Here is a 14,370-nt window from a genome sequence, read left to right as displayed (position 1 = left end):
TCAGGTTTCAGGATGCAGATTGAACGATATTGGCATCAATGGGCATGGTCTCCGCATCATCGACATCTGGGGTAAAGTACGATGTTACCTACATCGATTACGGCAGGGCATGGTCGAGAAGCCATGGTCACCCGAATCAACCCACACGATATTATGTGTCGAGATGGTTGAGTATGAAGCCCAGCTCAACACGCAATACTTCTTATGCAACGCCTCACTACCTGTCCGAACCACAGTAGAAGTGTCCCAGAACCGCGAGTACTGGAACCCTTGGATAACGAGTCAACTTCTCTGGCACGCTTGCCACGTTATCCTCAACCATCCGTTTATCCACACATTTCTGCTGCGTTCTCCCGAGGGCATCCCTCCATCCTGTCTGTTCCTTCAACAAAGAGCGGACCTAGCCATATACCACACAGGCTGGCTATTTCGAATCCTTGAAGAATGCCGTAACCTGACAGACGTAGTCGATCCGATTGTCACCGATGCGATTGCGGCAGCTTCGACAGCGCTGTGGCTATTCCAGTTCTCCAGAGATACAAAGGTGTCTCGAAGGGCTCAAGAGAACTTGGCTAAATGCGATGCATTTTTGAATCATGTGACCCAGACTTGGCCACACATTTCCCAAAAGGTGGTCAATGCATCCTACTTTACCGGAGCTGGGAAACATTTCTAGATCGAAAGGGCTAACACGAATGGACAGTTGAACACATTGAGAAAGCTTCAAGCTTTGGCTGAGTCGATCCGCCTACAGAGTTCAGATCAAGACACGACAATCAGTTTCCAGCCCGCATGGTTCTGGGAGCTTTTGGATCCGAAAATCTGCAACAATACGCAGAATGGCCTCCAAAAGGTTAACAAGCTCTCTACACAAAGACTGGGGCACAGTGGCGACTCGAGGATATGCCTCAAGAGCCACTTTGTCATGCCGCTGGATGAAGACGAACACCTACTCCAGGGAGAGCAACCGTCAGACTCCCATATGAACATAGGAGACTGTCTATTCGTCATGCCGGAGGAGTTGGAACTGTTCGACATTGATTCATTGTCGCTTGATTTTCTTCACAATAGCTCATGGCAGCCAGGGCTATGACAGCCGACGTACTCCATCTCTGAGACCCGTTGAAGGATGGAGAAGACGATTTTCAGGAAGCACAATTTGTCGCAGGGCCGGTCGTGGCTCAAAATAGGACGAATCTCATCACACGAAGCGGTCGTAAAACTGGGGACGGAGCCTTGTGGGTACGGAACTTTGTGGGTACGGAGGAAGTTGATGGAGCGACAGTCACAGAGACTGGGCTTCCTGGTTAATTCATTGGATGGCGGGACGGAGAGAAGTTCCTTTCTCACTCACAGGGACTTCTTGTTCGTGCCCTTGTTTCATTATAAATACCTATGCCACGTAGTATCATGTATCCAACGCCTCCATCACTTCAGTTCAGCCCATCTCCTTCTCATCCATCCAGCCAATAATTACCATGACACAAACAAAAGAGATCGGAAACAACTGCGTCGTCACCGATAGAGGCGGCATCGTGGAGAACATTCATCGTGTTCATGTCGCAGTTACCGACTCCCAGGGCAACGTCCTCTTTGCCATTGGCAACCCCTCGAGAGTCACCCTCGCTCGATCCGCAGCCAAACCAGCCCAGGCTATCGCCGTCATTGAGACCGGCGCCTTTGACAACGTAGGTTTCAGTGAGGCCGACCTCGCTCTCATGTGCGCTTCTCATAGCTGTGAAGACAGACACATCGACCGAGCCAGGAAAATGTTGGCCAAGGCCGGTGTACACGAAGAACAATACCGCTGCGGTGGCCATGCCTCCCTATCCGACTTCGTCAACAAACGCTGGATCAGGGCGGGAATCGAGCCGTTAGGAGGCATATACAACAACTGCTCTGGCAAGCATGCTGCTATGATGGCTGGTGCTCTCGCTCTAGGCTCCAGTGTCGAGGACTACCACCTTCCAGATCACCCGATGCAGAATTTGGTGAAGCAAGTAGTAGAGGATCTTTGCCCTAATCCTACCCTTATCCAATGGGGAATTGATGGCTGCAATCTGCCTGCTCCTGCATTTCCTCTCTCTTATTTGGGGCGCATCTACGCCCTCTTCGCAGCGGCGGCGGATCAGGCTGAACAGAAGGAGGAGTCTGGCTCACGAACCAAGAACCTCTCACGCGTGTTTCATGCCATGAAAAACCATCCGGAATGTGTGGGAGGAGACGGAAGGTTCTGTACAGAGCTTATGGAGGTATACCAGGGACAGTTGATCGGCAAACTAGGTGCCGATGGCTGTTACGGAGTCGGCATCCGCGAGTCTGAGCAGACCAGACGCCTAGGCGCATGTGACGCACTGGGCATCGCAGTCAAGGTTGATGACGGAAGTATCGAGATTCTCTACGCAGTGGTCATGGAGGTTTTGGAGCAGCTCGATATTGGTACGCCGGAAATAAGACAATCCCTGGAAAAATGGTATCACCTAGAGAGGAGGAACACAATGGGCGTTAAGACGGGATCTGTGTATCTAGATATTAAGCTGCAGGCGGTCTCATAGAACAACCAATGAAGGTCCTTCTCCCCGTTTCTAACTAGATCTAATAACAATACTAGCACGAGCCTGTCTCAACGGGAGGTGAGATTATCTTAACACTGAGTTTCTTAAAGAATGTATTCTACAAGGTACTTGTAAACCTAACTAGGGTTTAACCTTTTATTAAAAGGTCCTTAAGCTATAGTAATTAATGTGACGATCGTGTAGGTCCTAAGGGAATAAACCGGTCGTACTGGTTTATGTTGGCAGTGAATCAGGTTGCGTACTCTGAAGGTGAAGGCGTAAGTCACGTCTGGTAATGTGCTCAAGGGTATTGAGTGTAACCAAGTTGTATTGATAGCTGAGGTAGCTAGTACATAAAAAAGTGCAAACGAGCGTGTTCTATATACTTGGACAGTTGGGTTGGATCATGACGGATCACAGGTCGTCAGTTGTGATCCGGGTGTGAGCCTGTTAAGGATCACGGCGGGATCATGAGGTCTTGGCATGATCCACGATGATCCTGAAGTGATTGGTTGGTACGGTGGGTCCTTTTCTTGGTCACGTGGCCGCAGGGTGTGTTTGGGCCGTGACAGTTAAAATAACTTATTAAAGTATTAATAAGGTTATCTTAAATAAAATCCTAAGAGATAAAAGGTACTAGGACTAGCTAGTTAGTCTTTAAGATATAGCTTTTTAATATAAAAAACCTTTAAAAGAAAAAAAGCTAAGTTTTATTTAAGATAGCTTATAATATGCATAGTAAGCTTATGTCCCAGACAAGCATATGTCCTATTAATATTTATACCTTAAATCACGATTTTAAAAAAGCTCTTATAAAACCAAGCTAAGCCTAAAATAGCTATAGTTTTAAGAATAGTTTACTTAAATAAGTTATTATATAACATATATGCATAGCTTGCGTGACAAACAAGCATGTATAACAGCATATTATATTACTAAAATCCCACTTACCCTAGACCTCTTAACTTTTTCTATAAAATAGTTAGAAATCTAAAAAGAGTATTTTTATAAACCTAACCTTTTAAGAAACCTTATAATAATTTTTTTTAGATTTTTTAAAAAAGTCCTTTATAAAGAAATAATTAAATATATAATGCGAATAACATATATAATAAGCGAGCGCCGCAGACAAGCGAGCGCCGCACTTTTCTTAACCCTCTTTAGTAAGATCATAATAAAAACATAATAAATTAATTAATTAATTAAAACTACTCGCTATATTCTTCCCCGGAGGTCTTAATCACTACTTAATACGTTCTAGCATTATAACTAGGCTTGCCGCATACTCTATAGTGCCGAACTCCTAGTCGCGCCGACCTTCCTTGACCACCACTTCTCGACGATTTAGCTACTACCTGCGCATTAATATCTATCTAATTAATTGCTTGCCTTCCTTCCTCTACCATTATTACCCCTCTCTTCTATAGCTGGGTTCTTTTTGCCCTTCGGCGCTGGCTTAGTATCTCATTCGCCTATTAAAGATCTTATACCTTAGCCCTTAATAATGCCATCTTATATATAATTGCCTTTATTCCCTTAGAAAGATACTTTAATGCCTTAAGAATTAACTCTAGGGAGCTACTTTAATATCTTCTGATTCATCTTTCAAGGTATTTAGACTAAGATTCGGCCTTAAGCACTATCCTTGGGGTCTTTAAAGCCCAAGGGGTTAAGGGCCTGGCCTCCTCCTCAACCGGCGTTAGAGTCTATAGCTATATATTAAGCTTTGAGACCACACTTTCCGGGTCAAGAGGGATAAGTCTAGCCCCTCTAAAAGCAGACCTGATATTTTGTTCCGTCATAGTAGCTTAATAAGCGGCATAGAAGGCCAGGAAGAACTCGGTCTTGGAAACGTGGGTAATAGAGCATCTGATTAGATGCTTTATTTCTTAACCATAAGCCTTTTTAAGTAGGCTAAAGTACTTAATATTAAGAGGCTAAAGTAAATAAGATAAATAAGGCGGCATATAAAGCGTAATAATCTTATTCTCCTCGTAATATCTCTTAAAGTTAATAGAGTAGTGACTTTTATGGCCATTAAGGACTAGAAGATAATAGTGACTATTTGATCGCTTAATTATATACCAGTCAAAGTGCTTTAGCCACTCGAGACTAGTCTCGTTATCGGTCTAGCTATTTTAGGAGGTTATAATAGTCTAATCGCCCGGGAGGTTACTTTCTCTATACTAGTTAGCGAGGTAATATTGGCCCGCACCTATGATAAATAGCTAAATCGCTTAGCCCTCCGCATTAATCGCCTAAATCACTGTAATCCATTCCTGGCTTCTAAGCTATATTGATTTTAGTTAACCACGCCTTTCTACGCTAGTAATAACTATTCCGCTTATAATTATACCTATAAGAAAGCTAGTCTCGTTAAAGTTCTAGATATTATCTAATCAGATGCCATACTTCGCGATTATATTCGCCACGAGCCAAAACTACTTCTAGATTTCCTCTAGATCTTCGCACTTAGCCCTCTAGTAGTCATATTTACGAAAAAAACGCGTCTTTAGCTTTTCTTATCGCCTAACAAAGTTAGAAGCCTAGCGCTTGCCGATAAGTGGCGCGTCATAGTCGGCAAGTAGTCAATTAGCTATTACTTTAATAGCACGCAGTCGCGGGGGAAAACCTCGCGCATCTAGGTCGAGAATGAATTAAACTATAATCTATTCCTCTAGATTAGATAGTTAGCGTGAATTTAGGATAGTATCGCGTCGGGATTAAATGCCCTGCTGGCGGCGACGTAGCCGCCGCTTATTAATCTTATATATCCCTGCAGCGCTTTAGATACTTAGTTTTAGGTTATTTTAAAGGGCTTAAAGGGCAAGAAGCGTTTTAGCCTTAGTATTTGGGTCTAATATATTTAGTGATTAATAATTAATTAATTAAATGAAAAGTTAGGTATAGGAGGGAAAAGTGCGGCGCTCGCTTGTCTGCGGCGCTCGCTTATTATGTATGTTATACTTTTTTTATACTACCCTATAAGGAGTATTATAAGATTTTTCTAAAAAAATATATAAAATAATATATTATATAATAAGTTTAATATTAAAACTTTATTTATTTTAAGTTTTATTTTAAATTTTAAAAGCTTTTTTAATTTCTTTTTATAAGGTATAAATACCTATATTGTATATGCTTATTTGTCACGCAAGTTATATATATATATTATAGTAAATATAATCATAAAGTATAGTATTTAATTAGATAATATTTAAAACTTTAATAAGATTAGCTTTCTTATAGGTATAATTATAAGTAGAATAATAGTTATAGGCATAGAAAGGTATAAAAAGCTAAAATTAATATAACCTAGAAACTAGGAATAGATTATAGTTATTTAAGTAATTAATATAAAAGGCTAGTTAATCCCGCTATTTATTATTAGTGCGGGCTAGTATTACCTCGCTAATTAGTATTAAGAAAATAACCTCCCGGGCGATTAAGCTATTATAATAACTTAAAATAGCTAGATTAATAATAAAACTAATCTTAAGTAGCTTAAGTACTTTAACTAGTATATAACTAAGTAAATAAATAATTATTATTATCTCTTAATCCTTAATAGCTATAAAAGTTACTATTTAATTAAGTTTAAAAGATATTACTAAGATAATAAAATTATCTAGCTTTATATACTACCTTATTTATCTTATTTATTTTAGCCCCTTAATATTATATACTTTAGCGTGCTTAAGAGAGCTTATAATTAAGAAATTAAGTATTTAATTAGATATTTTATAAATTATATTTTAAAGACTAAGTTCCTCTTAGCCTTTTATAATATATTTTAGGCTATTATAATAAAAAAAAATATTAAGGTATTCTTTAAAAGAGCTAGGATTATTCCTCTTAACCTAGAAATTATAGTCTTAAAGCTTAATATATAGCTATAGACTCTAATGCCTACTAAGGAGGAGGCTAAACTATTAAACCCTTAGGTTTTAAAGACCCCAAAGATTATACTTAAGGCCTAATCTTAGTCTAAATACCTTAAGAGATAAATTAAAAGGCATTATAATAGCTCCCCTAAGTTAATTATTAAGACTATAAAGTTAATTACTAAGGTACTAAAGGGAAATATATATAAGATAGCTTTAGTGAGGGCAAAGATCTAAGAGCTTTAATTAGTAAATGAAATATTAAGCTAGCGCTAGAGGGCAAAAAGAACCTAATTATAAAAAAAGAGGAGTAATAATAATAGAGGAAGGAAGGTAAGTAATTAATTAAATAAATATTAATATATAGATAGTAGCTAAATTATTAAGAAGTAGTAATTAAGAGAGGTTAATATAACTAGGTATTTAATATTATAATATCTATAGTAAGCTTAGCTATAATATAAGGACTTATTAGGTAGTTATTAAGATATCTAAGGAAAAGTATAATAAGTAGTTTTAATTAATTAGATAATTTATAGTATTTTTATTATAATTTTTAATCTTTAAGGTAAAAAAAAATAATTAACTTACTTATATAGCTAACTTACTTATTATATATATTAATTAATTTTATAAATATTAAATTTTAATATTTTTAATTATATAATATTATAAGATATTTACTTATTTAAGATATAAGCTTATTATATAATATATATATATAGCAAGCTAGATAATAAGTAAACTAGATACTTTTCTTAACCTCTAAGATAGAAATTATTATAAAAATACTATATATTATTTAATTAATTAAAACTACTTATTATACTCTTCCCTAGATATCTTAATTACTACCTAATAGGTCCTTATATTATAGCTAAGCTTATTATAGATACTATAACGCTAAATACCTAGTCGCATTAACCTTCCTTAACTATTACTTCTTAATAATTTAGCTACTACCTATATATTAATATCTATCTAATTAATTACTTACCTTCCTTTCTCTACTATTATTACTCTTCTTTTCTATAATTTAGTCCTTTTTACTCTCTAGCGCTAGCTTAATATCTTATTTACCTATTTAAGTTCTTTAACCCTAGCCTTAAGTAAGGTAACCTTATATATAACTATCTTTATTCCCTTAAAAGAAGATTATATAGCTTCTAGAATTAACTCTAGGAAGCTACTTTTATACCTCTTTACTCGCCTCTTAAGGTAATCTAACTAAGATTAAGCCTTAAGTATAGTCTTTAAGGTCTTTAAGACCCAAGGGGTCAACGGTTTAGCCTCCTCCTCGGCAGGCATTAAAGTCTATAATTATATATTAAGCTTTAAGACTATACTTTCTGGGTTAAGAAGAATAAGCCTAGCCTCTCTAAAGGGTAACTTAATATTCTTTTCTATTATAGTAGCCTAAAATATAGCATAGAAGGCTAGGAAGAACTTAGTCTTTAAAATATAGGTTATAAAGTATCTAATTAGATACTTTATTTCTTAGCTATAAGTATTCTTAAGCACGCTAAAGCACTTAATATTAAGGGGCTAAAATATATAAGATAAATAAGGTGGTATATAAAGCTAGATAATTTTATTCTCCTTATAATATCTTTTAAATTTAATTAAGTAGTAACTTTTATAGCTATTAAGGATTAGAAGATAATAGCGACTATTTATTTACTTAGCTATATACCGGTCAAAGTGCTTAAGCCACTCGAGACTAGTCTTATTATTAGTCTAGCCATTTTAGGTTATTATAATAGCCTAATCGCCCGGGAGGTTACTATCCCGGTACTAGTTAGCGAGGAGATATTAGCCCGCACTAATAATAAATAGCGAGATCGCTTAGCCATCTATATTAATCGCCTAAATAACTATAATTTATTCCCAGTTTCTAGGCTATATTAATTTTAGCTTTCCACGCCTATTTATGCCTATAATGACTATTCCGCTCTAAATTATACCTATCATAAAGCTAGTCTTATTAATATTATAGATATTATCTAATTAGATATTATACTTCGCGATTATATTTGCTATAAGTATAAACCACTTATAAATAATAGCTAGATCTTCGCACTTAGCTCTTTAGTAGTTATATTTCTAAAAGAAATACATCTTAAGGTCTAGGTATTGCCTAACGAAGTTTAAAGCCTAATGCGCGCTAACTAGTAGTGCATCGCGGTCGGCAAGCAATTAATCAGCTATTTCCTTCACACCACGAAGCCAGGGGGGAAATCCTCGCGAATCTAGGTCGAGAATAAAGTGAATAAGGATCTATTCCTCTAGATCAGATAGTCGGCGTGAGTTAGGAATAGTATTGACTCGGGATTAGATGCCATTATATCGGTCAAAGAGTATTAAATGCTTAACTTAGTAGAGCTTTGCGGCACCTCTAAGACTTAATTTTAGGGTATTTTAATGGGCTTAAAGTGCAAGAAGGATTCTAGCCTCTTTATTAGACTATGATATGCTGGGTGGTTAAGAATTAATAGATTAAATAGAGAAGGTATAGGTTAAGGGATTTTTTATCTAGTTTGCTTGCTATCTAGCTCGCTATATATATATATTATATAAATATATATTATAAGCTAAAAAAAGTAATATATATAATAAGTATATATATTAAATAAGTATATATATTAAAAATCCCTTAATTATTACTAATGCTATTTAATTAATTAATTATTAATTAAAAATTATATCTTAATTTTATTTTAAATATTAAGTCCTTCTTATGCTTAAAGCTCTCTAAAATAAGCTAAATTTAAGTCTCTAAGACGCTATTAGGCTATACTAAGTTAACTATTAGGCCTTATATTACTAGCATAATAGTATTTAATCTCGACGTGATTAAATTCCTAAATTATATAAATTATTTAATCTAGAGGATTAAATTATTATTTAATTTATTTTTAACCTAGATTTACGAGGATTTCCCCCGTGACTATATAGTATTAAAGAAATAGCTAATTAATTACTCGCTAACTCTAATATATTACCTATCGGTAAGCGCTAAGCTTCTAACTTTATTAAGTAATACTTAGACCTTAAGATATATTTTTTTTTAGAAGTATAACTATTAGAGAGCTAAGTATAAAGATCTAGTTATTATTTATAATTAGTTTATATTTATAGTAAATATAATTATAAAGTATAATATCTAATTAGAAGATATTTATAACTTTAATAAGATTAATTTTATAATAAATATAATTTAAAGTAAAATAATTATTATAGGTATAAATAGGTATAAAAAGCTAAAATTAATATAGCTTAGAAACTAAGAATAGATTATAATTATTTAAGTAATTAATATAAAAGGCTAGGCAATCCCGCTATTTATTATTAGCGCGGGCTAATATTACCTCGCTAACTAATACTAAGAAAGCAACCTCCCGGGTGATTAAGCTATTGCGATAACCTAAAATAGCTAGACTAATAATAAGACTAGTCTAGAGTAGCTAATATACTTTAACTAGTATATAACTAATTAATTAATTAGTTCTTATTATCTCTTAATCCTTGATAGTTTATTAAAGAAATAAAATATATTAACCATAGCGAGGTTAAATGCTTTATAACCTTCTTTAGGGGATTTTTAAAATAGGGATCTTATATGCTTCTTAGTGAGGTAAATATAATATAAAATAATAAGGGCAATTAATTAATTAATAATAATAAAAATTTAATTAGAAAAAGAGCTTAAAAGCTACTTCTTTCTTATTAATTATAATAATAGTAATAATAATAATAATAATAGCTAAAGGCAACTAGCCTTTAATCTTTTTTTATATATAAGAAATTACCTAATAGCCTAAAATAACTTAATACCTTTTCTCCCTAACTTAATAGCTATAAAAGTTATTATTTTATTAATTTTAAGAGGTTTTACTAAGATAGTAATATTATTATACTTTATATATTACCTTATTTATCTTATCTACTTTAGCCCCTTAATATTAAATACTTTAATATACTTAAAAATACTTATAATTAAGAAATTAAGTATTTAATTAAATACTTTATAACCTATATTTTAAAGACTAAGTTCTTTCTAGCCTTCTATGCCGCATTTTAGGCTATTATAATATAAAAAAATATCAGATTAGCCTTTAGAGGGGCTAGGCTTATTCCTCTTAATATAGAAAGTATAGTCTTAAAGCTTAATATATAGCTATAGACTCTAATACTAGCTAAGGAGGTAGCTAAACTATTGACCCCTTGGGTTTTAAAGACTCTAAAGACTATACTTAAGACTTAATCTTAGTTAAATTACCTTAAGAGATAAGTTAAAATATATAAAAGTAGCTCTCTAGAGTTAATTCTAGAAGCTATATAGTCTTCTTCTAAGGGAATAAAGATAGTTATATATAAGGTTGCCTTACTTAAGGCTTAGGTTAAAGACCTTAAATAGGCAAATAAGATACTAAGCCGGAGCCGGAGGGTAAAAAGGACCTAATTATAGAAAAGAGGGGTAATAATAATAGAGGAAAGAAGGCAGGTAATTAATTAAATAGATATTAATGCGCAGGTAGTGGCTAAATCGTCGAGAAGTAGTAGTTAAGGAAGGTCGGCGCGACTAGGTGTTTAGTGTTATAGTGTCTGCGGCAAGCCCGGCTATAATGCAAGGACCTATTAGGTAGTGATTAAGACGTCTAGGGAAGAGTATAGTAAGTAGTTTTAATTAATTAAATAGTTTAACGTATATGTATAGCGAGTGCACCGGACAAGTGAGTGCATTACTTATATTTTTATTTAAAAAGAGAAAATTAAAAAATATCTTAAAATTTAAGATCTTACTTAAATTTAGTAAGATTTTAATAAAATACTACTTATATATTATATAATCTTATATAATTCTCTAAAAAATTCTAAGGAAATCCTTTATAAGGTAGTTTAGAAATAAGCTTATTCGCACTATATACTTAGCTAGTTCTCTATAAAGGGACTTTTTTAAAAATCTAAAAAAATTATCTTAAGATTTCTTAAAATATTAGGTTTATAAAAATACTTTTTTTATATTTATAGCTATTTTATAGAAAAAGTTAAGAAGTCTAGGGTAGGCTATTTTTAGCAGTACAGTATAGTGGTGCACTCGCTTGTCCGGTGCACTCGCTTATCATATACGTTATAGTATTTTTATAGCGATTTCTATCTTAGAGGTTAAGATTTTTATCTGGCATACTTGTCTGTCCGGCATGCTTATTATGTATGTTAGTTATATTATAATTTTATAACTAACCTAGCTTACTAGGTTAGCTCACCTGGGCCTTGGCCCAAATGAGCCAACGGGTATCTCTATTTTTCCCTCGTTCCCAATTGCCTCAGGGGCTGCCCACAAAGGCAGATTAAGGTCCGGGGCTTCGCCGAGCTTTTGGCGATCTTTTGCCGGCTCTGGCTAATCCTGTGCACATGGTCTTATCCAACAGATGGTGGCCTACCTCGAACCTTGTACGCCGTTCGTGTACGATTAGTCTGACCGACCAATCAGGGTCATCCTGATGAATACCTGGATTACACCAACGGGTGCGTAAAGAGATTGCACTTAGTTGTTTCAGACCTTTGACTTAGTCATAGTCATAGTGTCCCAATGTCTCTGCCATGTCATTAAACGTGTCCACGTTTTGGCTGAGAAAAGCTTGACAAATTGAGTCAAGGACTGCAATTGAAAAATTGACCGATGTTTCAACCGATCTCCACCAGGCTGACTGAAAAGAGAAGGTGAATTCTCATCTACCAATGGGGTAATCCTGCCAACGTTGACCCCCTGTAAATGCGGGGAATGATCGACCGGTTGCCTCGGCCTGTTGGGAGACTCCTCAATTTCGACTTCAAGCCCCAGGGGCAAATCTGTCTGAAGGTCTGGGGTCTTTATTAAGGGACTAGGGCCGCAGCTCCCAGATGCTGGACTACTCGGCCCTAACCCTGCACACTATGCGCCATCTCACATCTCAGGATGAATTTTCTACCGACCTTGCTCATTGGCCTTTTTGTCATATCCCCGGCATGGTGCCATAACACGACAGAGCTCCCAGGACTCCCTGACTGTGCGGTAAGTGGTGTCGCAGCCTGCCCGACCATACGGCGAAGTACTGAATTGCCTCCAGCAAGAGTGTTTTGCCACCGGGATATCAAACTCTACCTGTGGATTTGATGTGCAGTGCCTCTGCGCAGATGAAGCCTTCAAAGAGCAGGTTCACGCGTGCGTCGAACAGTCATGTTTCCCAGTGGATGCTTTTGGTAAGTTATCGGTAGTTTAAGTCTGGCAATTCGACGGCTTGAGCTAATGCGGCACATAGCGACCATGAATGCAACATCAACGGCCTGCAATGCACCCATTCGGGATCGGCGCCGGGGGTTCGACATCTTGACGATTACCCTGATTGTTGTAACATCAATTGTTGTTGGCCTACGGTTCTTTGAGCGGCTTCGCAATGGCTCGCGTTTCAATGCCGATGACTATGCCATTATATTTTGTCTGGTAGGGTATCTTCCCGGCCACTGACTGGTAAAATGCTTACGGCTTCTACGACAGGCGGTCGATATTGCAAACTCTGTTGTCTGCATTCATGGACGTAAGTGCATCTGGCCATCGTTCTCTATAAAAGTTTACAGTGTCCCTAGTTTCACCAAACGGATTGGGAAAAGATGCCTGGGTTGTGAGCCCTGGGAAGATTACGGGGTTCCTACGTGTAAGTCACACCACCTTTAACTACGGATGTCTGCTAAAGTAGTGACTGAAGTCTCTCTATGTGGGACAAGCATTGTATGCGGCAGAAGTCTTTGCCGTTAAGCCCTGCGTCCTCCTCTTCTACCTTCGTATCTTCCCTGGGGTTCTTATCCGAAGACTGATATGGGGTACTCTGGTTTTCAGCGTCGTCGGTGGCGTGGTATTCGTCGTCTTGGCTCTCGCCCAATGCCAGCCGGTCAGCTACTACTGGCAAGGTTGGGACGGACGGCGTGAAGGTCACTGTCTCGGTATCAACAAGCTAGCTTGGGCAATTGCCGCAGTCAGCATTGCGCTGGACTTTTGGATGCTGGGACTTCCTTTGTCGCAGCTTATACGACTGCAGATGCATTGGAAGAGGAAGGTTGCTGTCGCTTCCATGTTTTGCGTGGGCACTTTGTACGTTTTCCCAACGCTCTTCACGTCAGCGCCACGGGTAACTAACGTTGTATAAGTGTAACGGTCGTCAGCATCCTTCGACTTCGGTTTCTTATTACCTTTGGCAATTCTCCCAACCCCACATGTAAGTGGCACTCTATTTCTCTTCCCTCTAAGGACGGTGATGCTGACGGCCTCGATAGGGGATGCGTATCCTACATGCTACTGGTCGATCATCGAACTCAACGTCGCCATTTGCTGTGCTTGCATGCCTGACCTACGGTTGCTGCTACTTCGAGTCTTCCCAAGGGCTGGTGGGTCATCTGCCCGCCGGTTGACAGGCGACCAAAGCCAGTCTTTTGCATCTCGCAAAAATAAGTCCAAGGACAACGTTCCGCCAGATCACCTGGATCACAACCTCGAGGGTCTCTATACACCAAACTCCATCAGCGTGTACGGATCTAAGGTTTCTGTTGACCGCTCAAGCACGATGGAGTTGGTTGATATAGGCTCCCATACCGCTGGGAAAAAAATCAACCCGATTTAACAGTCACGGGTGGATTTATATGGGACTAATTCGGGAAAGGTTTTTTCTATATGGAAAAGATAGAGGAGCACATAATAGTGTTGTCCAGCCAATGTCATTTTAGTTTTACTGAGAAGTTCTCTAAGACTTGGGAGATAAACAAATATATTAATGCTGTTTTGTTTAACGCTTTAAACCTGCCTATCCCTTGAGCTGTGGAAAACCTCCCGGCCGTACTGAGCCCCACATCCGCCCCAACTTCTAAGAGATACATGAGGGGAACCTTATGATGCGTCA

General features: G+C 37.0%; 2 protein-coding genes across 2 annotated transcripts; both read left to right on the top strand.

The window, feature by feature from the left end:
- Window positions 1–1,478: 1,478 nt before the first annotated feature.
- Window positions 1,479–2,555, top strand: LRP88_10887 (asparaginase; the record flags this gene model as incomplete). The annotated part of the gene is made up of 1 exon (XM_083247335.1): window positions 1,479–2,555. The coding sequence occupies one exon, from the start codon at window positions 1,479–1,481 to the stop codon at window positions 2,553–2,555; it is 1,077 nt and encodes a 358-aa protein (XP_083096483.1).
- A 9,843-nt stretch (window positions 2,556–12,398) lies between these two features.
- LRP88_10886 (CFEM domain-containing protein) lies at window positions 12,399–14,094 on the top strand (the record flags this gene model as incomplete). The annotated part of the gene is made up of 8 exons (XM_083247334.1): window positions 12,399–12,494; window positions 12,550–12,682; window positions 12,742–12,923; window positions 12,978–13,017; window positions 13,067–13,134; window positions 13,186–13,568; window positions 13,625–13,692; window positions 13,751–14,094. 8 exons carry the CDS (start codon window positions 12,399–12,401, stop codon window positions 14,092–14,094), a joined length of 1,314 nt encoding a protein of 437 aa, XP_083096482.1.
- Between the last annotated feature and the right edge of the window lie 276 nt (window positions 14,095–14,370).

The sequence above is a fragment of the Fusarium phalaenopsidis genome (genome assembly GCF_050370095.1).
Source record: "Fusarium phalaenopsidis strain FUZ10S chromosome Unknown contig_32306, whole genome shotgun sequence".
Lineage (NCBI taxonomy): Eukaryota > Fungi > Ascomycota > Sordariomycetes > Hypocreales > Nectriaceae > Fusarium > Fusarium phalaenopsidis.
The sequence above is the reverse complement of the archived record's forward strand: the minus strand, read 5'-3'. Positions and strand labels throughout refer to the sequence as shown.